This window comes from Centropristis striata, chromosome 15 (assembly GCF_030273125.1).
Source record: "Centropristis striata isolate RG_2023a ecotype Rhode Island chromosome 15, C.striata_1.0, whole genome shotgun sequence".
Taxonomy (NCBI): domain Eukaryota; kingdom Metazoa; phylum Chordata; class Actinopteri; order Perciformes; family Serranidae; genus Centropristis; species Centropristis striata.
The window spans coordinates 26,921,570-26,946,959 of record NC_081531.1 but is presented as its reverse complement, the minus strand read 5'-3'; the positions used below and the strand labels follow the sequence as shown (position 1 = coordinate 26,946,959).

Genomic DNA, 25,390 nt, shown 5'->3' with positions numbered 1-25,390 from the left:
TATATATACAAACACACACGCGCACACACACACACACACACACACACATACATACATACATATATATGCGTCTAATATTTTTTTCAATGACAATGCATTTTTGACACACAGTTGAAGCCTATTCTAAGATTTGCTGTTACCTCTATCTAAATAGTCTTCCAGTGAAAATGAGTTAAGTTTTTTTATCCTCTACCCTGATGATACAGTTCCAAAAAATGTGTAAAGTTTTAAAATATTTGAAATTGAACTTAACTAAGTTTGAACGTAAATGACATTATATGTATAGAACATACAGACGTTGCAGTATCTTATGTTGTAGGCCTACCTCACCGTGCCTCCACTGGGTTTATAATAAGATTATAATATGACATAAAAACATGTTTTTTAATGATAAGATCTGATTTGTATTGTCAGTCTCTACTACAGTTTTTAACAGATAGTAAGCCCTCTGATCCAGAGGGTCAGTAATTCTCTCACTCTGCTATCCTTTACTTAATGCTACAATAGCAAAATGAAAGTAATCTTCATTTAGCTGGAACTCCCTATGGAGCCCCCATGGAGCTCCTTCATGGTCCCTGCATCCTAGTTTAAGAACAATTGCATTATAGTGACAGCTTCGGCCCACTGGAGCTTCAGCAGAATGTTTTTTTTCCTGCCATATAGCTACTTTCCCTGCCATACACCCTCCGGTTTTACTTTGCTATATCTATAAATGAAAGATTTCTTTGGAGAAAAATATTTTATGGCAGTTAAACAATTTCATAGCAGAACTGGAGCGCTGTTAAAAAAAACCTAACAATCCCTCAGAAGATTTGCCAATGGACTTGGGGCATGTTTAATACTGATAGCACACCACATTGCATAATTAAACACAGCTTAATGAGAACGGAGAGAAAATTATGTTTTCATTTATTTTGACAAAATCCTATTCTCTGATAATTGAATCATATAAGCAATGATTACCCCATACTTGTAATGGATTGTGCCAAATGGATTGAGCCAAACCGCCAGGGGAACTCATATGAAGGAAAACTGCTTATATATTTCTGCAGATGGAGAGCCTAATGTATTCACAGATGCAGCTGTTAAATGTTACATATTCATCCATTCGTGTGACGCCTACCAGGGGCCTTGGAGTTTCAGGTAGGGGTGTAAATCACACACACACACACACACACACACACACACACACATTAAAATACAAACTGCCCTTATGTTGTTCACTGTAGAGTCGGTTTCTCAAAATAAAGATGTTTCTTAAAGGTTATGATATGTATAAATGTGAACAATGTGCATCAGGGATACTAGATTGTTGATCACTGAATACTTACTGTATATCAATCCAGGTCTATGGATCATGACCCCCTGCTGACTACAAATCACAATGTCTCTGGTTTGAGTCAAACTGGGGACCTTTGTTGTACACAATTTTCCCCATGTCTCTGTCCCATTGTCTCTCTATTGTCCACCATAGACTGTTTGAATATAATGGACGTAGACGTCACCCATTGGTTTGTGGATGCTTTTTAAGCCTTGAGTTCAGCCTTTTGGTGTTACATCATCAAATCATGCTAGTGCTAGCTTGGTTAGCAACGAACAATAATTATTCAGCTACAGACTCCTTAAGCTGTGGACACACTACATAACTGGGAATCGTGGGTAAAATCTGGGAAAAAAAATCGTGTACTATGTCCTCAGCTTTACTTTGCTGAAGTGCAGTTCTGTGGAGATTCAAACCTGTGTCTGCCGCGACATGGACTTTAGTGGTATGTGCTTTACTAATGAAGTTTTAAGACGAACACATTGTGCACTGTGGTAGCAACTTGTATATCCTAAGGAAGCCTTGTCCTGAAGTACACCCTGCTTTATCATCTATTTTACTCTAAATGGGACAATCATTTTACAGAATGACCATCATGTTGTATTGAAGAAGACAAAAAAATAGTGATTGAGACCATAAACTAATTGTGAAAATGTTTACTAAGGTTATAAATCAAGGGAGAAGTATGGTCATTTACCTAATGACTTGCGTACAGACTTCTTTTTTGCAAACAGTGATGTCGCCCCCCTGTGGCTATTAGAAATAATGCTGTCCTATACTCATTGCTAAACGCAATAAAAATGCCCCTCAGAAATGCAAAAAGAAACCAAAAAAACTACAGTTAATACATTATCCTGAGTTTCACTTTGAATCTTCAAAGGATGAGATATCAGTAAGAAACGGCTTTACTGGACACATAACTGAAATTCCTGGCAAACCGAAATGCAAATAGAGGAATATGAATAATTTGAATATTGGCACAAAGATCACATGTGGGTTTTTTCATCTGCTTTTTCCTTCACAGGCTCAGCCACAGAACAGCACCCCCCTCAGGTTTAATTGGCTCAACATGGGATTGAAAACGGATCACAAGAGCCGAAGGAAAGAAAGTGTTTGTTCACGAGGCTGCCTGCAAAGTGGCCACTTGCTGGTCTTTGGACATGCAGATTTTAATATGACAAAATTGCCTCTGTGTGTGTGTGTGTGTGTGTGTGTGTGTGTGTGTGTGTGTGTGAGGGCTGAATAAAACCAGCAGGTGGAGTCAGAGAGCATTTGACAGAGCTGAGTTGTAGCCAACACTACTGTATATTCTGCATGCAGTATGCAAAAATAGGTACACGTAATTTAAATAAATGCAGATTTGTCAACAATTAGCTCAGTGTAGTCATGGCTGATGTCACTGTTTTCCTTTGCTGATGCAAACCATTCTGCCTGCACTCCTGCATTTTAGTCAGGCCTGTAAATCTTTCTGTCCAACATTATAATTTTAAAAAATCACATGTTTTTCTGATGGATTACATTTTCTTTGCACAAATCAGTTCATAGGTATTTTGGCTTATAACCTTTAGAATTATCTGAACATAATACTAACATTGCTAAAAGAAAGCATTCACCCCTGTCTGTTTTCACTGATTTTCCATTAAATCATGACAAAAATTCCCCCCAAAAAGTGAATATATCCAGTGTTCTGAGTCACTGACACTTTGACAATTGAGTTTTATGATTCTTGACTTCAACACAGTGTCTGAGTTCGCCTCAGTGCTGCTCTGTTTTTATCAGAGATACATCTCCTCTTAATCCCTCATGGCCAGCACTATCATGGTTGCCTTGACAGTGCAGACACTTCCCCTGTTCTCTCCTTAACTGATAAGTCTCCGTACTACTGTCCTCCACTCTTACCAAACACAGAAATAGAATTCATATATACAACCGAGCATGTCCATGAATAACATATCAAATACTATCCTCCTGAACCTGTAAGCATTTCTCAGCACAATTACAGTTTTATGAGTAGTTATAATTACGATTCAGTTTTTCTCTCTGACCTCAACAAATTTTCCTCAAATTGAATGTTGTTCACCTGCTGACATATAATCCGCCAAACTATAAGCTTGATTTTCACAAATGCTGTTCACTGCTGTGTTTCACTACATCTTGAGTGTAACCTGATATTTAAGATGTGATAATACATGATGTGCAGTGCAGAAACAGTGATATCTGTCCTTCAGATCCCACTCCAGCTAAAATTACTCCATCCATGAAATAGAGGTATCCATGGTTACATCAGGAGCCATGTTAAAGGGTGCCTCAGTGTATCTCTATTCTCTAGCAGTCCCCACCTTTTTCCTCATTCATCATTTGAAAGAAATCACTGTGCCACCTCAAGGTTTCCGACAGCTACGATTTGGTTTTGTAAATGAGATTTGCAGTGAATAATTTCAATAACATTGATGAAGATAGACTGGCTATTAAATATCTCTGAATTATGAATGCAAACCATATTACATCTGCAGTTACCTGCTTGACTTTGAGGGAGTGAAATGCAGGGCTTATGTAGTTCGGTGCTACAGAGTCTGCAGGTTGAAATATTGTATAGGAGCATCCCCAGTACGACATATTTGCAGTCTTCAGAACAACTTGTTACCTTGACAACGCAATTTTATCATTCAAGCCCATTGCTACCCTCTCTCACAGCAGGAATCAAATGTGCCTTAAATGTATACTGCTGCAGGGTTTTACACCTCAATTCAAGGTAGAAATGAGACATCGGATGGGTTGAAATGTGCAGAAATTTTTGAATTATGATTTCTCTCCCTTGCTGCACAAAGGACAATGTTCTATGATTTTCTTGCCTTTACACTGTTAGGGAGGTGCTTTTGATCTAAAGTGCTTAATAAAAAAGCAGAGTGGACAGTAGGATTAATGTTGATACTGGACTTTTAAATATACATTTAAAAATAAGACAATTAAGGCTGAAATGCATTTTTTATATAGACACACAAAACTACATACCAGCTATTTTAGGCATTCCGAATATTCCTGTAACAGCACAGCATTAGGAGGGATGAACTAGGGGATTAGAGAGAGAAGTTCATAAATTAAAATTGGCAACATGTAATTCCCAAAATACCAGTGACCTCAGGGTGGTTACTATTTCCAATGACTTACTCATGCAGTTATATGCCTAATTGTCAGGCCATATTTGCAAGTTAGTTAGTCATTCTGATAATTGTTATGCAAGCTACATGCAAGCTTTGCACGTTGCAAGTCCATCTGCTGTTGTGTCTCCTTCATTGAATTCCACAAGCCTCTGGAAAGGAATTCAATAATTTTCCAAAAGGTATCTAAAGAAATTAGCACAAAACCTTTATCTCTGAGTTCTGGGAACGTAGTGTAGTTACAGAAAAGTGAGGAAACACTGTCATATCTTCTGGCTCGGGTCAGGTCCAGCCTCTGTCTTCCTTCACACTGCAACACTGCCAGGAATAACATTGTGGCTGGGAAATACTAAATCCCTTGATCTCTTTTTCTTGGTCTAAAAGGTCAAATTTAAACATATAAATCTTAAACACATTAAGGATATATCTTTAAATGGCCCCTCTTTAGGCAGGCCCACCAAAAAGAATTATGGACAGGGGTGTAACATTTTCCAAACTGGGCCCCTCATCCACCCACTCCAGCATCACAGGCCTTTACACTGGCACCCAAAGTAAATCTGTACCCGTTGTGCATGAACTGCATGCACTAAAAGAGTGTGCTCATTGATTGTTAGTAATTTTGATGAAACGGTCAATTGAACATTTTGTAACTAATGAATGTGAGTGTTGCCAGTTGCCGACACTCAGGCTGTGATTGACGGCTCCCGAGCCAGTGTGTCGGATTTTGCCTCCCAGACGAATAATGTTTGGCGACCATAGTTTTCTCCAATTAACATGACCACCGGTGTTTAACAAGTGACTGTGTTAATTTATTGCTATCTTTTGGGAAGCGAGTACTTATTGTATAGCGGCTGAGTATTTTGGCTCCGCCCGCTAGTTAGTTCCCCTCGGCCTCTGTTTCCATACAGGTACTTTTGTAGCGGCTAACCAACGGAGTTCCAATGTGACAACAAGCAGTGGTCTTTAGCGATTATTCAGGCCCCTCTAGTGACTCTTTCAAAAAAGCGACTAGCAACAAATCTAGCGACTTTTTCTGGTGTTATTGGAGACTCGTTCCTACTCTTCTTAATGAGCAGCAGGCGATGTCCCAAAGCACTTACAAGCAGCCCAGTCCTCCCCCAGCAGTCTCTCTCAGCAGCAGTCAGAGCAGGAGATGTTAACCCCTCAGCGTCCAGTTTGCACCAGTCTGCAAATTAATCACGCATGCGCAAAACCGTCATCTCAACCGTATCCAATCAGCGTTGTCTAGTCAGTAGCGGCTCAGAAATAGCAGGTACGCTAACCGGTGAAGTTGGGCTGATCCTCTCTCCCAAGCCACACCCATATCGGCTCACTAGACGTAAAAGTACCTAATGGAAATGCGGCTATGTACAGCACTGTCCCTTGTCCTTTGTTTGGTGGATTTTCCATCTAAATGTTAACACACACAAAAAAAAAACTCTAAAAAGATGAAATTCTGTATCTGGCCTCATCTCACCCGCCACCAATGCCTGCTTTAGGTTGAATGGTGAAAAAGTAGAGGAAGTCCACTGGGGAGGTTTGCAGTGTTAACACTGGAGAAATTCAGCCATTGACTCTAGTGCAGTTACCATATTTTAGCTTGTTTGTTAGCTTGTAGCTGGCAGTGGCTGACAAAGTTGTGTGCTACATGTTACAGTGTTTTTCACTCCCTATACTGACAAGTCTGCTCTGTGCTGAGGTTTATACGTTTCTTTTATGGCTTTTGCTTGCAAGTAGTGACGTAGCTAATCTAGTTTGATCAGTGTATGTCTGAATCTCAGATTTTAGGGAAGAGCACAAACCCCTTCAATAGAGGAACGACAAACTTTTCAGAGATACGAGTCAGTATAGTCAAGGTCTGACATAAATTATCAACTGATAATAGGGCATTTATAATAATATGTATTAATCCGATAATGAAAATATAGCTTTTAAATGATCCCTTCTTTTTACATCTTTTTATTGAAATAAAGAATTCAAAAGCATTCAAAATAAAAAAAAAACAGCTTTACATTGTTTCTGGTTTATATTTAAAGCCTCCTGATCCCAGACTTACAGAAAAACAAAAATCTGTATAAGACAGAAAAGAAAAAGGATCAGTTTTTTAATTTACGTGTCAGCCTTAACATATGTTATTATCAAAATTATGATTTTGGTGGAGATAAACTTGTAAACCTGTCTGTCAGAATAAGTTATGAAGGGTTGTTGAAAATAATTTGTCGCTAGTCAGTAGTATTGACACGTACGTTCTGTCATCAGTCTGATTTGACAAATTGTGTCAGTAAGTATTTCATTAAAAATTTTCTGAGAAATGCCCTATAAAAGACAAAGTATGTTTTTGAAGTTTTTTCTATATAATTTACTAGAAAAAAAAGTATGAAGAGATTCAATAATGGAATGTGCAGTGAATCTTATGTCGATAAAACAACACACATTTCCAGGAGAAATACTATCGACATGAACTCAGTATAACTATGTTTGTGTGTGTGTGTGTGTGTGTGTGTGTGTGTGTGTGTGCGCGCGTGCGTGCGTGTGTGTGTGATGTCACCTTCCTCGCTTGTGTCGCTGAGCTCAGAAGATTAGAGATGTATTTGCTGGATAATGAACAAGGTCAAACAGTGTAGGAGGAATGGCTGTGTGCTGGAGGGCTCATGGACGTCATTACATAAATGTCATGGCTGTCTGACATGTTGTACAACTTTCTATTGTAACCACTAACTTGATATAGAGTTAGCATTAAGTGATATAACTATATGTGATATATATAGGATTTAGTGAGTGCTTTTCATTGGATGGTGCACCAATAATCACCTGGTTTAAGTCATATTCCAACTAATGTGACAGCATCACATCATTTCAATAACCTATTAAATTATAAAGCTTGGATACGTTCACAAAAACCTTGTTTTTAGTGTTAAAAAGCATGTTGGTATGCTGGTATGCTGACACACACTAAAGTAAGCATCACTGTCTCCTTAGACATTGTACATTCTTGTACATTAAAAGTTACATTTCAAGGGGAACATGTTTTTTCCTGGATTAGGTCTGTTTTTGACGTATCACATTTCTAACATTTCTAATCAAAGTCCGTGTAGTGAGGATGTCGAGGTGGCCAGATAGGTCAAACAAACGTGGGGGCGTTCACCCATGAGACTCCTGTGAAATCAAAAGTAATCGTTGACTTATTTTAACCAGGTGGCAACCTCCAGGTCTGAGCATTGTGGCAAACCAGGAAGTGCCTTAAGCTGCATTTTTACCGAAAATTGCAGCTGGGGGCGCTGATGGCGACTGCTGAAGCATTTGGGTCCATTCATTTCAATGCAAAATGAGAAACCTTTTCACTTGATTTATTACCAAGAATTTTTTTTACACTATGGTCTCAATTGTTAATAAAAATAAATCTTCTTCAAGACAATTTGATGTTAATAGTTCTAATAATGGCCCCATTTAGAAGAAAATAGAAGATAAAGAATTGAAAATCTTATTCTAGGTTTATTTTAGGTTTGTATATCAGTCTGGTGGCAGGTGGCACCGTTTAGGGTAGCCTCGGCCACCAGTATGAATGTGTGTGTGAACAGGTGAATGAGCACAGTCTGTAGTGTAAAGCGCTTTGGATAAAAACGCTATATAAGAGCAGTTTACCATTTTACCATTAGTGTTTCCTTTGTATAAAAATCCAAACATTCACATTTTGGTTGTATGTTTTAGCATCGAAATGCTTCTTTTCCAAGCCCAAGAAAAAAATTCCCTTGTGACCTGACGTAGGTGATCCTTATCCTCAGCCAGTGTGTATTACCTACAGTGGTTGGTATGTTCCTTGTTGGGAGAAGCTGAGTAGCAAGCTGTGGACGGCACGTGAGCTCAGATCCATGATCAAAAGTCACTCAATACCATAAGCAAACTAACAGATCGAGGCACCAGTGGACCAACAGCTCTTGTGTTCTGCAAGGTAAAATTATTGCTTTTTTCAAAAGAGTCGGGTGGCTTTGAAGAGAGCTATATGTAATGCTGTGGACGTTGGTCATGGCAAAATAATGTTTTAACCGCTTACAAAACCATCAGTTTAAGCTATGTTAAGAATATTTTCAACCCTTATGTTGCCATCAGACAACCCTTTATGACAGGGAGCTGAACCTGTTACCTGTGAAGGGAAATGGGAAAATATGGAAATAAATATAGAAATACTGTTTATGTGATTTATTACTGTTCTGAATTTGATTTTCTACTGCTCAGTTTATAATGTGTCTTACAGCTCATATACAGAATATACAACTCAGGGGACTTTGATAATTATTGTTTCCTATAGCAGGCATTTAATATTACCAATTTTATATGTGCTGTGTGTTTTAAAACATCACTTTATTCTTTATATTTATTATTGTTTTATTATATTTATTTAGCAAAAAAAATTACAAGATTAAAGTCGTGAATATTTGATTAAATATGAGAATAAAATCGAAAATATTTAATTAATAATGAGAACAAAGTTGAAAATATTTAATTAATTACAAGAATAAAGTTTTAAAATGATTTAATACATTAAGAGAATAAAGCCATAAATATTTAATTAATTATGAGAATAAAGTCTAAAATATTTTATTGATTACAAGAATAAAGTCTAAAATATTTAATTAATTACAAAATAAAGTTGAAAATATTTAATTAATAATGAGAATAAAGTTGAAAATATTTTATTAATTATGAGGATAAAGTCGAAAATATTTAATTAATTATGACAATAAAGTCGAGAATATTTAATTAAATATGAGAATAAAGTCGAAAATATTTAATTAATAACAAGAATAAAGTCGAAAATATTGAATTAATTAATAACAATAATAAAGTTGAAAATATTTAATAAATTAGACGAGAGTTGTTAAAATAAAACAGCTGACCAATTATTTATCGTAATTTATTAAATATTTTTTACTTCATTCTCATAAATAATTAAATATTTTCAACTTTATTCTCATTAATAATTAAATATCTACGACTTTAATCTCGTAATTAATTTTTTTTTTACAAATTAACAAATATTTTTGTTTAAAAAATAATAATTCTTGTCATTTTTACTCATGGGTGGTTGATCAAAAAATTTTGATTTATGAGCACATTTAGAGCAGAATTCTACCATTACAACATTTTATGTGTTCAGAACAACATAATGAAGTACTAAATGTAGTGTCTATTATCAAACAGCCTACCTAACTGTCAAATAAATTCATGAAACTTATGCTGCCTTTCAAGAGTTTCTCAGCATAATCTGATTCCTGGTTATATGAGCCGATTGTGTCCATGTAAACAGCCCTCGTACACAAATCGATCTATTCATAGAACGTGTTGGTTCAATTACATAAACACTCGACCTTTCATTCAAGCGACACGGCGTAGAGGGCCAAGGTGGAGAATAAAAGGAACAGAAGACAAGTGATGTTAAAATGAACATTTATAATGACTCTTTGTTGCCGTCGCAAAAATAATCTTTAAAAAACAATTCAATTATTAACACTGAAATGCTGACTTCACTGGTAGTCCACGAGTCATAAAACACAACTCACTGAATTTCTTTTACAAACACAGTACTACAGTTACATTAAATAGTCATTACCGTTAAATCTATTAATGAATAATGTTCAAATAAACTAATAATAAAAACAATGACACTTTAAAATCCTCTCATTTCCTCACCATAGTAGCTGTTGTCTTTTTTTTTTTTTTTTTACCAACAGTGTATCATTTAGAAAATATACTGCTTCTGAGATGTTTCTCTGACAAAAGCAGAAAACAGACTGGCAGCATAACAATAATGGTACATGAGCTCAAACGTCGTACAATTAGGGTGATGTTTTTCAAGGGGAGTGGAAATGGGACGTAACCATTCCAGTGATCTAACATTTAGTTATGCAGGCTGGCAGCCTTTTGGCTCAGTATGGAATTATTTGGCACTCTTGCTGACAAATATTTGCCATAAAAAGCTTTCACACTTTTTCTAAAATGGCACAAGAAGACATTTTTTTCCTCCCATTTCTGAATATATTCAGAGGACTTTATCATTTTTAAAAGACGTATAAATGCTGTCCTAGAAAGCCCTTTAGGTAGTTAACACTGTGGACTTTCACAGATTCTCCTCCACACAAATGAACGACAGAACCATTGTCATTAATAGCAAAGAGAAATGTATACCCAATCAACAAAACATCACTTTTCTTAGGTTGGAATATTTGATCTTATGCTGTCAGTCCATTTTTTTCTGATGGAAAGAACAGAGGTCAAACTAATTAAAAACCCGGAAAGAAAAATTTACAATGACTTGTGAAAATGGTTGCAAGGTACCGGCATGCTTTCTTCAGTTTACACTTAAGCAAGCGTTTAACCCTGCAGAATTGTCCAGATAACCAGAAAAACAAAGAAAAGAACAGTCTCGCAGAGTTTGACAGTAAAATATCCAACACATACATGAGTTCTTGGGGGATGGAGAAGGTCAACTAAGTTCATGGGAGGTTCAGAGGGTCAAAGACAAAAATGGCCTCATGTCAGGTTGGCAAAGAATCCTGTATTTTCTCAGACGAAAAGGGCTCAGAAATACTTTAATCCGTTTAAAGGGCGGACACAGTAGCAGGTGCTCAGTGTAATGAAACACAAATCATCGTGATGCGGTGTAGGCTGAGAGAGTGACACTCAGGGAGAAGAGGTTTTAAGAGAGGAGCAAGCAGCCTTAGCCAGTGTGTAGCGTTTTAAAACCAGTCCTAGCCTCCTTGTGAAAGGGCTCCGTGGGGGCGGATGGACGTCCGGGACACATTTGGAGTGAAAATAAAAACAAACATAAGAAATTTTTGGAATGATACTGCAATTCGTTTGGCATTTAGATGTGAAGCAGTAAATGCAACGACACAAAATAATGAGAGAAAATATCATTCTAAGCCCTCACCACTCAAAGTCTGATAGGTTTCCTCTGTGGTTTTTATCATGTTGAGGTGGCAGAGGCTATCTTCGTGTTGCTGGTGCCGATTATGTCTCTCAGATCCGACCGTTCTGATATCAGCCAGACTTTGAGCTCGCATCACTCAGTACCTTCAGTCCATTGTTTCAATCATCCAATTATCTGGAGAAATGATGTGTAATTTGTAATTATTTAAAGAAAAAGAGGATGCAAAAAAGGACAACAGATCCCTCCTGGTTTCACATGTTCGTTAAAAACAAAGCACTCAGTGATTGACACAAACCTCTGCTGAAGGGAATGTGAAGGAAACAGGTGCTACTTTTCTATTTTGTCTGAGACTCCAGCCCTTTCCATCATTCATGAGACCCAACATGATCAGGGAATAAATAAATAATAATAAAAAAAAAACATCAGAGCAAAGAATGGCAAAAAAATCAAATACTGTTGAAAGCCAACATGGTTTGCTTCATTTCACACCCAATATGACCCACTGATCAGTAAAGTGCATTTATGCAACACCAAACAAACAAGATAATGTTGACAGCGAATCGGAAGTTGTGTTAAAACATATCTGGTTCATGACTATGGCCGTGTGAGGCCTACCTGACTATATCTGAAATCTGTTATTGACATAGATATTAACTCTACATGTATTGACATTCCTGCCCTGAATTTACATTAAAGACTGATAACATTCGACAGAAGAAAAAAAAAAGAGTAAATGGGTACATTCATAGATTAGATCTGGGCTTTCAAGCTGTGACATTAAAAAAAAATCTAAGAAACATTATGGGACAGGTTCTATGAGGTTCAACCTGTTTGTAAAAAAATGCATGCCTGATATCCTAAAAAAGCAAAACACAAGGAGCCAATGCACTGAATAACATTTTCACGTTTGCTTGTTTCACATTTTTAATACTCCTCACTGTTCCTAAAAATCAAAATATCTTCTCTGATGATGTGACTGATGAGAATTTGATCTGAGATGTGTGTGTCTGTGTTTTTGTGTGTGTGTTTGTGTGTGTGTGTGTCTTTTTTTTCGGGCCAACATGACAATAATGAGCTCCCTCCCAACTCACAACATAAAAAAACAACTCTTTTTTTTTTTTTTAACATGAGGCGAGTAAACTTAAGTGCTTTACATTTGACTGCATGCAGCGTTATGTCTTTGAATGTTGCGAGAGACACCTCGCAAAATTTTTGTAATTTTTTTTCCTCCATAATTTACTTTGATACCATGCAATAGAAGACGTGCAAAAAGATAACACCTAACTCCACAAACACATTTTTGATTGTTAATGGTATGTTATGAATGCTTATAACATGTTATGCTTAGTCCATGCTGGCCTATAGAGACATTTGTGAGACAGCAGTACTTAAGCCACAGGTCAAACAAACACACAAGGGATGCATGGAGTGTAAAACAACATGGATCCATAAAAATCACAATCTTTAACTCTTACTCTATGTACCTATGGGAAAAAACAATGCACAAAAAGTTCTTTGTCCTTTGTTTTCTTAAGTAATGTATTTGATTATCTTTTCTTAACTTAAAAGACAGTGTTTGATTGGCACTTGATCAGCACTTCTAAACAGGTTATTGATATCTAACATTTGATCGCACATCTACAATTTCAGAAGCTGCGGAGGTCTAGTTTGGCACAGGTTGTACTATGGAGTCTATTATTACTTTTACTATCTTACCAATACTGTATAGTATTCTATACACCTCGTTTTATGCTCCAGCCTTGAAGAGCATGTTTCTAATCAACAGACCAGACATCTTTTCAACTAAAATATTTTGTATAGTTTACTTATCAAATAGCAGCATTTTCATAACTTACAAAAAGTACATGTAAACCTATTCATTCAAAATCTTAGTAATTTCAAAGGTTCATACAACAGACATAAAACACAAAACAGGACAACATGCTACTATATTGCTTCCAATATTCTTTACATTTTCTTACTGTCAAACTAAATCATCAATGACAGAAATATGGACACCACCGGTTGATGATGAGTCATCATAATGCACAAACAAATTGCGAAGCTAATCTTAATCAGGCTTAGTTGGCACTCTCATCATCCACACAAATATAACATAGTTCACATTGTATCGACAACGCTGGACTGCATTTGGACTACAAACTAGAATAGCTACAATAAAGTACATATAGATCATATGACATGACATATTGTATTCCACAGAAATGAATTCTAGTCATTTTCAGATAAGAGGATATGCATAAAGGATGTCATTGTTTCGGCTTGAGGTCACAAACACGTTCCCACCTTACTCTCATAATCTTATGCATTCTGTCCTTACTACGCTTTGTTTAGAGGCTGAAGCTCGAGCTCAGTTTGTTCAGCCGACGTATGAATATCTATTCAACCAAGATTTGCCTTCTTTTGGAAGAAAAAACAACACTTTCTCTTCCCTTAAAAGGCCGTGATCTAATCTTTCCTAAATCCTACTTGTTCTTCTTATAGAGGGAATTTGATACTTTGAGCTAACGTTGCTGGTTGGTCTTGTGGGTGTCACAGTTTTGGAGGCAGGTGTTTTCTGTGCATTTTTAGCCTTGTGAACTCTACTCGGCCTGGGAAAATATTTTCATACCCTTATGACCTATAGTGCATAACTCCCACCAGCAGCACACCCAACACACCACCCATGAGAAGACAAGACAGGAGGAAGGAGAAAGAGGGGGAGAGCACAGTGTAGGGAGAAGCACAGACAGGGAATCAGGACACAGGAGGGGTCTCAGAACGGTGAGAAACAGCAACATGCAGGGGAATAAAATGTCGAGAGAAAGAGGAAAGTTAATGAGGGGCAGAGAGAAAAAAGTATTTGGCACAATGTAATGATCAGAGAGCTTCGAAGGAGAGCTCTCTGCAGTCAAGCAGTCCAGTTGCATTGATAAAACATCCCCTTGTTTTGTGCTTGTATCTTAATATATGCTAAAATCTTGGGCAGTAAAAGGTTATTTTATGCTATGATTTCATTTGTGGCCAGATTATAGTTATGGATGACTGTGGAGCCTTCGGGACACGTAGTGAAAGGAGAGATTTCAGTTAGGAAGAAAGGCTCACTGTTGCAATGTTCAGACACAAAAAGAGTTGTGTGGCAATTTTACTCTCAAACGTGAATTATGAAAAAAAATGAAAAAGGCTATTCGTTAAATTTCCCACAAAAAAACGGGAGTGGTTTCAGATTATCTAGGACACTACTCAGCACCAACCCTCACAGCCACAGTGTATTCAGGAAGCTGATCATAGAGCTTGGGTTGATGGGGGACAATTGAAAGATGTCTTTAAAGTGGGGGCGATATGTGGACGAAATAGGACTGGAGAATACAGTGCAGGAAAGTGTGGTGGGAATAATTTGTGGTTTTCGCTGATCAGTCCGCTAATTTAAGTGCAGTGCATTGGTACTGGTAAACAGAAACATCACAAGACGCTGGAGTATAAATGCTCTTGTGGATATATCCCTTCTGTCAGTATTGGTATAGGTCTGTGACATAGATGTGCACATTGAAATATACTCACATCCCAGCAGGGACACACATGCTTTACATTGTGTTCTTAATGTCTCACAGTGCAGTCTTCAGAGACCCAGTGTACTCAGGATGAACACCATGGATAGCAGCACAGAAGGAAGCTAAGGTAATCTTCGAGTGCTTGGAAATGCTCTAGACAATTAGCCTCCCTGCATTAGACAAACAATTGCCCATAAAAGACAACGATGCCAAAACATTTCATGATGTTTTATTACGTGCTCCACCCGCAGTTAGTGAGCGTTAACGTGTTTTGGGAACGATAACAGGCTGCCTCGATGAACTGAAGTTTTTTTTTTTTTTGTCTTGATGCAAATTGGGAAGGATGGCTCACAGAAAAAGTAAGTCCAAACCTTTGTTTCAAGTTCTGCTTCCCAGTCATTGGTGTGTGTCTCTTGACTATTTGGTACCCTTAATGTAAAGGCAATAGTTTCTTTGTTCACAGATATTGGTTCATACAGCTTTTCTTATCAAAATGCTTTTGTAGTGCTTTGTTCCCTTTGCAGACTGAACTGGTTAGACACTGCTTTAAGGTAGTCTGAGCTTTCAGTGGATTCTTGGGAGTTACAAATGTGTGACTAAGGCAAATATAGCAAGGTAGAATCTAGAGAATGGCCAATTTTCTTTAGAAAAATAAAGACCTGCATTGGGAGTGAGGATGGACTTGAAATATTAAGACTGGATTGCTTTCCATCATGAAAGGCTGAAATCAATCCTTTTTCATTAGGTGAGAGGCTGGGTCAGATTCAATGGGCTACTAATGACTGGTCGACACATGAGCTTTTTTTTTTTTTTTGCTATTTTTTTTTTTAAATCAAGACAGTAGTCGCCAGAGAGATTCTGATTTCATGGTAAAGGAGATATAAACCTAGTCCTATAGCACCAAGAAAGGGTTAAACAACATATTTCTGTGTGTTTGTAGCTGTGACTGAATATGCAAATATGTTTCAGTGTTTGTGGGAGCATTATCCATGTGTGTTTCATGTAAAATATATTCATACATTCCTGTGTGTCTCCTCTATCCTCTCACATTGATTATTTAACCCCTGAACTATACTTGCAGACAGCAACAGTGAAGTTCAGACTGGGTTTGAGCTATACATTTCTTTCACTGCAACACAATATTTGATCCCTGTAAATAAAAAATAGCAATAGGCTAATATTGTTTTTACATTCAGATCAACCTGCATTCACAGGTTTAAATAATCTATTTGTGTTTGAATGAGACCATGTCAATAAATAAAGGATGAAAATATAAAATACCCAAATTTAGAAACTTCAATTATGATATGAGCCAGAATTCAACATATGTCAACATAGATATGATTTCTTTAAAGAAATTATACTCAGATTGCTTCCCCATAGACTGAGATGACCTCAGGTGCTTGTCATAAAACCTCTCCCCTGTTAACAACGCCTTTCTGCATTGTATACAAAGAGCAAAGGTTTGTAAAACAGCTCTATCAGCTGGCTGGAACTTCTTCATCTGACACGCTCAGCTCACCGGGAGCTGAGGTTTGCAACTGAAATTAAAACCGACAAAAACCCAAACAAAAAAAAGAAGGAAAACAGCTATGAGGTTTTGGAGGAGGGTGAAACCCTGTGGCCTCACCCTTGAATCTGCAGCTTGGCAGTGGACCAGTTCAGCTTACTCTGATCACCATCGTCAAAAGGACTCGACACAAACTTTTAAAAAACATCAGGACGTCAGTCCTAAAAACACATTCACATATCACACACACTTATCTTGGTTGTCTCCCCCACCTCCTCCTTTGTGATTCTTTCATTTGATACTGAAATATTGAACAGATATTTGGACGTTTCTTTTTTCTATTCATCGTGACCCTCTCAATTCCCTTCTATCTCTGTCTTCATCCTTTCCTTCTTTCCTCTTCTTTTTCCTTTTAGCCCACCTTTTGTGGGTTGGTAGCGCGCACGCCCTGCTCGTAAGTGATCCGCTGGCTGATCAGATACTGCGCTGCTTGCGTAGCGGCTGGCGACCCTGTTATGGTAACTTTACGGTTCCGAGTACCAGGAATGAACTCTCCCTTTTTGGAGATCTGGATGCGGGCTCCTGTTAGCTCCTGGTACTCTACCAGCGTTTTCCCTCCTTTCCCCAAAATGGCACCAACCAGATTCTCGGGCACAGCAATCTCAACCACGTCCTTGGCCCCATCCGCCAGCTTCTCTGTTGCCAATAGGGAGGAGGCCATCAGTGGGGATGAAGCATTTAGGTAACCATTGGAAGCCCCTGTAGCAGCTGCTAGAGAACCCAGGGAGAAGCCCCCGAGGCCTGCAGCAGGGTGGCCAGCACTGCCGGAGGCATCGCTAGCGTAGGAGGCCAGTAGGTTAGCCGCAGCAGCAGCAGCCGGGTTAGCACTAGCCGCCACTGCAGCAAGGACCCCAGAAGCAGCTGCAGGGTTGAGGCCCAGACCTAGGGTGTTAGTGTTGTAGCCGTAGCTGGCCAATGTGTTGAGGGCTGAGGTGATGGCCAGCAGATCATTACCAGAGAAGCTGGACATGGTGGCAGGGAAGGCCCCCATTCCCGTCAAGCCGGCCTGGCCCAGGAGACTGGAGGCAGTGGCAGCTGCTGCGGCTGCATTGGGCAGCACCTCGGCCGTGTTAGCGTAGGGGGAGCCGGTGGGGTTGGAGTTGGCCACCGGACCCGAGACGTTGGAGTAGCTGATGTTGAGGCAGCTGCTGCTCTGAGGGTCCTCCTGGATCTTCTGCACTATGATCTCCACAGCCTTGCGGTTCTGTTCGGGCTCCCCACTGATGGTTACCACCCGCTCCTGCAGGTTGATGCCCTCTGGCTTCTGGGAGAGCTGCACCCAAGCCCCTGACTGCTCCATCACGGCTTTCACTGTGGCTCCACCCTTGCCAATGATCAGCCCAGCTGTGCTGTTGGGCACGATCAGTTTGGCCTGTAGAGGAAATAGAAAGATTGAGGTAGCAAAAGAAGGTAACAAGGGAAAGATGGAACAGCATAAACGGTTGACAGAAAGAGGGATGTCTCTCACTGAGTCAGAGTACTATACCAGCCCCCGCTTTACTCAGCGATTTGTTAATCCCAGGGGTTTAGGCTGCAGCTGCCACACGGCTCTGTCTTGCTATGAAAGACTGTAGGTAAAAATAACCACATACTCTCACATTTTCCTGACCCCACCAGACTGTGGGTCATGGCCCAGAGAACGAGTAAGGCTGGCGACTAATAGACAAGTTGTCCTGAAAGTGAACTGTTCCCACATAGCGACCACACATCCTCACCACCTTATTGACCCAACAGTATCTCACCTGTTTGACGCGGTCGGGGTTGACGGTGGTCTGTGGCTGCAGTATGCTGACTGGTTCGGGTTTCTGGGCGCTCTGGGGCATCTCGCGGACTTTCTCTGCAATGAAGTTGTGGACGCCATTGAGGGCTTCGACTGTACCCTGTATCAGACAGACACGTTCTGTTGTTCCTGTGATGAGAAAGAGGACAAACACAAGTAATCGGTTACTGTAATGGGCTCTGAGTGGGTACTTGGCGAGCAGGTTTGAGGGAATTGTTTGGGGGTTGGACTGAAATCTACATTTATATTAAGATGTCTTGGCAATGAAAAATGTTCCTTGACATTTCACAAAGAGACCCAATTACTAAGCTATTCCTCGCTTTCTCCATTTACACAATCAACAGAGAAACAGCTGAAAGAAAGAACTGCGCTTGGTTAGCGAGCCACAGGGGGGAGAAGGATTCCTCTTCAATGATGTAACTCTTTCAGGGCTGTAATACTGAGCCGTCCTTGCCTTGCAGCTCTAATAGACTTAACACACGCTTGTTCCTCCTCTAGGCTTCTTTCTACACCCACATTGACGACCCAACCGGCATTCCGTTGCCATGGTAAAGGGGCCAAGCCGTGGAAACAGGTGATGCAACAGCGAATCCTTTATACTTGCTCGCACGATTTTTAAAACACTCTCCCTTTTGTACCAACCTTCCTGCCCTGCTCTCTTTAACATTTAAATATTCTTTGAAGTAAAGTTTGTTAAAGTGAAATGTCTCCTGATTTCCTTAGATGCCTTAACAGATGACATAACTGTGAATAAGGCAGATATTTCAGTGAGAGGAAAGTGACACATTCCCTCCCCCCCATTAATTGAGTAAAATGTGTAAATGGGAAGAGCAGCTGATGAGGTGATCCTGTGTCCACTTCATGGTTGGGATTTCCATTTTTAATCCAATTGAATTTCAAATTAAAAAGATTGGCTGACAGACTGATTTGCATCTGTCCTTCTAGCCATTTATCAGAATTCAGGAAATGCTAAAATGAATGCAGGGAAATTAGTCAAATTGCCACCTGATTGGCTTCATGCCAAAGACAGTTGGTCAGTTGTAGCACACCATAGACAGCAGCAGGAGTGAATGGAGAAAAACACAGAAACCTGACCTGCAGTGGACCTTATTGCTATAGAGTCATGGAAAAAATTATTAGACCACCCTTGTTTTCTTCAATTTGTTGTTCATAATACAACTGAAAGTACATGTGTTTGGACAAATATAACAATAAAAAAATAGCTCTATATCTAGCCATTTTTTCTTGATTATTACCAAAATCATTACCAAGAAAACCATGGAAAACGTCTAGATATTAGCTCTTAAACTCTTGTGAGCTATATTTGTTGTGATCATTATATCTGTCCAAACAATTGGACCTTAAGTTGTACCAGGCATTGTACAAGAAATGAAGAAAAAGGGTGGTCTAATAATTTTTTCCATGATTGTAGTTAGTTCTCCACAATAGATATCAAATGCAACATAATGTATGAGGAACATTCAAATCAACCTGTTAAAGATACAGGTCCTGCCCATTTTACCTTATTTTTACTGAAAGTCACTAAAATAAACCAAAATACAAATCTGCAAAAAGACAAACAAGCAGTTAAAAATATAAATGAAACCTCTGAGAGCCTGGGACAGAAGCACAGTTGGCGCTGCTCGGTGTATCTGTGCTGCACCTGCCTGTCATTCTTGAAGTGGCAAAGCGACAAGCTGAAGCCTGCGAGTGCAGACACTTGACCTGTTGTAAATTTTTCATGTCAGCACATGCATTCATCAAACAATATTACTGAAATGTCCAAAATCAGGGATCAGGTCTTTGAAAATTAAACAGATATGTGTGTTATTTCCCATTGATTCTGTGAATGTGGTTTTGCTGGAGGAAATGGTAAAATATATATTATTTCTCATGTATACAGGTGTATCTCAATACATTAGAATATGATGGAAAAGTCCATTTCCAGTAGTTCAAGTCAAACAGCCCCAACAAAGTATTGAGTCATATAGATGGACATACTTTTCAGAGGCCAACATTTACATATTAAACATACTTTTTAAAATTGGTCTTTTGTAATATTGTGATTTTTTTGAGACACTGAATTTTAGGTGTTCATTAAATGTAAGCCATAATCATTATAATTAGAAGAAATTAAATAAATGAAGACATGAAGTGTTTCATTCTGTGTGTAATGGATCTATATAATGTGTTATTTCCACTTCTTGAATTGAATTACTGACATAAATAAACTATGATATTCAAATTTATTGAGATGCAGCTATAAAAAGCTCTTGTACATGGAGTCAGGATACAAATAACAGGCGCAAAATATAAACTAAAAGGGTACTCAGAGAGCACAGACCCAGGTCGCTGTGGTAAGGAATCAGCCTTAGACTGACTGTAAGTGATCCACCAGCTAGCCACCGGGATACCCACTAAACATTTTCATAATGAGTTTATGGTCCAAATCACTAGTTTCGTTCATCAACCTTAACCGTTTACCCGCAATCAGGTCACAGGGGCTAGAGCCGATCCCAGCTGACATTGGGTGAGAGGCGGGGTTCACCTCCAGACTATCACAGGGCTGACACATAGAGACAGACAACCACGCTCTCATTCATTCCTACGGGCAATTTAGAGTCACCAATTAAACCTAAGTGCATGTTTTTAGACTGTGGGAGGAAGCCGGAGAACCCGGAGAGAACCCATGCTGACACGGGGAGAACATGCAATGTCTCCTTTATCACAGCATGATGTTCATTTTGTAAATTATAGTTTAATTAAGAATAAAATACATACATGGAAAAAATTATTAGACCACCTTTGTTTTTCTCCTTAATGCCTGGTACAACTAAAGGTACATTTGTTTGGACAAATATACTAACAACAAAAATAGCTCATTAGAGTTTAATTTAAGAGCTGATATCTAGTTAGTTTCCATGGTTTACTTGATAATGATTTTGGTTATTATCAATAAAACCATGGAAAATGGCTCTTAAATTAAACTCTTATCAGCTCTTTTTTGTTGTTATCATTATATTTGCCCAAACAAATGTACCTTTAGTTTTACCAGGCATGAATATGAACAAGAAATTGAAGAAAACAAGGGTGGCCTAATGATTTTTTATTACACCACCCTTGTATATGATAAAGCAGGGCATACTTTAGTGCAGAGCTACACAGTTGCCCTATCTCACAGTGTTACGATTCAGATCTGCTCCAAAAAAAAACTTTTCCCCCCAGTTTCAGAATAAACCAGGCTAGTAGTTTTTACATAATCCTGCTGATTAGACAGATCAACAGATCAACTGCACAGTAAACATGACCTCCTTGGTTGAGATAAATATAATAAAGAGATTGGGGACTTGCAGACAGTGATTTCTCCTTAGTCTGACTGACTAGAAAGGTCACTAGAAAGACGTGCTGCTTCCAGGTCAGTTTATCCTCAGACACACACAGAGACAGAGACTGCAGCCTTTTTCTCAGTTGAGACACCATAAAGGACATAAAACGATCTGAATGTTACATTTTTATTCTTAATACTTTCCACTTTGTAAATTGCTTGCATCAGCTTTTGTCTTCTGTGTCTCCTTGAGGCTGACAAATTTCATAATAAAAGCTTCTGAGTTGCAGTAAGAGTTGGCTCGTCCTCTTGTTGGCAGGAGGGGAGAGAAATGTGTCAGTGCCCCAGAGAGCACACGTCTCAGCCTTCAGCTTTCCCCAAGAGACCAATGACTCTATCTTGATCCTGAAGTAAGAAACTTTCAATACTCCTGGCTTGTTGCTTGAGCTTTCTCTGTGGTAGGAACCTGCCTCTGCCTTGTCCAAATCCTTTTGTCTGATTTATTCAAACTGTTAGCATTCCACACATAAAGTATCACCCGTAATTACTGTCATCACATCAGCAGATTTTTAAAGTAATTATTCACACTACAAATTGAGCTGGAATGTTTTTGCTGGAAATCCCAGTGCTGAATATATTCATCGTGTTGCCATATGGCTTGCTTTTTCTAAAATGTAAACACAGGCTTTTAATGTGAGGATATTTTGCAGCTATTACTATTTATATCAGTCTTCTGGACAACTTGACATGACAAGACACCCTGACCAGAAGTTCACAACAATCCCTGCTGCTGTCTTTGAATAAAGAAAGTAAACGCTCTGTGCTTATTAGACTGGCATTTAGAACAAAGAAACAAGCCATTAAGTGAACGGACTGTCATGCACCTGCTACTATTACACTGTGAGACAGTCATGGAATGCTTTTTTCTATTAAACTGTTACTAGTGAGAAACAGGATACTGTGGGACATATTAGAATAATAAATTGTTTCATTGAGGACTGCAGTAACCGCAGTAGGATCTGATGTCTGTGTCGCATTAAAATACAACAGGGATTTCACTGTTGGAAGGCATACTGACAAAAAGTGCAGTCTTCCAGGGTAGGACCTAAAGTAGGCTTGGCTCCAAGACTGCAAATTATTTGAGGTTACATATAATCTTTGGTCAAACACTGTCATTTGAGGGGTGAGGCTGCCAATATCTTAAATTATTGCCATTATACCTCAACAAATCATCATGAAAATATAAAATCCAACTACAGACTACCCTGCAAAGGGATTGTAGCCCCGTATAATGTAATAATTTCCTGATAATGTAATTATAATATTATAATAAAATATCCTGACTGATATTTGGTTATTATATCACTTTCAATGTCAAATTGACATCTTACTCTGTGTCAAGTGACATAGTGGTCAGCTGACATACTATCATACTTATAGTATATTATGAGATTTACAGGTGCATCTCAATAAATTAGAATATCATAGAAACATTTATTTATGTCAGTAATGAAATTCAAAAAGTGGAAATAATACATTATATAGATCCATTACACACAGAATGAAACATTTCATGTCTTAATTTATTTAATCTCTTCTAATTATAATGATTATGGCTTACATTTAATGAAGACCTAAAATTCAGTGTCTCAAAAAATGTGGAATATTACAAAAGACCAATTTTAAAAAGTATGTTTAATATGTAAATGTTGGCCTCTGAACAGTATGTCATCTATATGACTCAATACTTGGTTGGGGCTGTTTGAGTTGAACTACTGGAAATGGACTTTTCTATCATGTTCTAATGTATTGAGATGCATCTGTACTTGTATAAATAAAGATTAAATAAAAATGTCAGCATCAAAATGACAAAACCTGACGACAACTGAAATGCTTATTTTTCAAACTCCTTTTTGGGGTTTACACAGGGTTTTTGAAGTTGTCTGTTGTTTGTAAGATTAAAGATTTAAATCCTGTTTTATTGACGTGACATCATTTCTGCAGCGCTATGTGCTGGTAATGTCAGTAACATGTTTATATCAGAGTTTCCATTATACAGTCACTAGTTTCGTTATAAAATGATGATTTTTATATATTAATTATTTTATTACATTATTGGTGAAGTTATTACATTATTGGGTTTATTACATTTTCGATCGAGTTAAGTGCACTTTTTTTTTTTGATTTTCAGGCGATATTACATTATTGCGTTATTATATTATCAGGAAATTATTATAGGGTGCTACAGGGATCACAACGCCAAATCAGGCCAGGAATGTAAAGTGGGGCCTTTCCTACTTCATACCCACCTACTTCTGGTGCCCTAGCTCGGACCACACCAATCCTCCAATTCGGTCTTCAGTTTGATGCCAACTACACACTTGTAAAGATTTACGACTGCATCTTGCACGGTTGTGACACTACAGTCTGTCCACAGACAGATAGACAGACATGTAAGCACCTGGTACAGTCCTCAAAACCACTTCTGCATTGGTTGCCCATACAGTAGGTGTCTCCATGACAACACACTCAAGGTAACAATACTTTGACGTGGCAGGTAACAACAAAATAGTCCACTGCTTACTTCTCTCCCAGTCTGTCTAAGCCTTCCAGCTAAATCTTTAAAACAGGTCGCAAAAATACAGTTTCATTTCCTAAATTAGCCAGGCACTGTAGGTTTTAGAAAAGATGAATCAAACAGGAGACAATTTGCATTTGTTGGGGACTTTTTTCCCGCGGTGAATTAATACATATTTGGTGATTTATGAGTATCTGGGGCAGCAGGTTGGTGTATGCGGGTAAACTACAGTGTGTGTCTGTGTGTGTTCATGGTAATGAAGGAACATGTTACACAGAGTGTCAGTGTTACTCATTGGAGTGTTCTTACTAGTTTTGTACAACAAAGGAGCTTCATGGCAGAGAGGAATAAGGTATATCTGGCTCTGATACATACACGATATTTGTTAGGAGATACATTCATAATGTATTTGGGTTTTTGGAGATTTTTTGACATAGGAAAAATAAAATGTCACCAGTCTTCTCCTTTAACACATATTCAACCACTAAAACTATAAGAATGCATCAGAAATGCATATCAGACATACAAATCAAATGGTAAAGATGCTTGAGAGTTGCAGACACAACTAACTGTACTGGAAAACAGCTGCACTTGACACTGTGAACCAATTTCATGTGAAGGCATCTTGCTGTGCGGTGGATGAGACTGTGCAATCATTTCAAGTACAAGTTCAGCCCCATTCTAACTAACAAATGACAACATTTGAAGACTTAAGATTGCTAGATCTTTGATTGTACTCTTTGTCGGATGCCATGTACTGTAATCATACAATATAAAAGCAGGAGCTACACAAAGCTAGTCAAATGAAAATAAATTGTGGAGGAAGGTGTGAATGCTCCAGGGACAATTTGTGAAAAAAACAAAACAGAAATGAAACCATTGAAAAAACAGTGAACTTCTCAAATGTGACATTGACTGCAGTGTTCTGAAGTCATGTTTATTGTTGCAAAGTGGTCTACATCTTGTATAATTTTCCAGTAGCAAAAACAGATTATTCTAAAATAGTGCACAAGATCAGTGATAGCATATACTTGGCATTATGGAATTTCAACACAGCCTGCAGTAATAAAAAGCAAGTCATGTATTATGTTTGGTTGCAAACACAAAGAATGCTTTAACTAACTTTACAGTGTACTGCTAGTATTACTCAATACTTGACTGACACTGGCAAAAGAAGCT

At 38.3% G+C, this 25,390-nt stretch overlaps 1 protein-coding gene across 2 annotated transcripts in view; it reads right to left on the bottom strand.

Annotated features, from left to right (window-relative positions):
- Positions 1-9,907: 9,907 nt before the first annotated feature.
- The window catches only part of nova1 (NOVA alternative splicing regulator 1), a 30,072-nt gene continuing 14,589 nt past the window's right edge, over positions 9,908-25,390 (bottom strand). For both annotated transcript variants that reach the window (XM_059351322.1, XM_059351323.1), the window contains exons 3-4: positions 18,271-18,437; positions 9,908-17,900 (exon numbers count right to left, since the gene is read on the bottom strand). In XM_059351322.1, the coding sequence (XP_059207305.1) occupies positions 16,881-17,900; positions 18,271-18,437 (1,187 nt within the window). In that variant the 3' untranslated portion in view covers positions 9,908-16,880. The remainder of the gene's footprint in view (positions 17,901-18,270; positions 18,438-25,390) is intronic.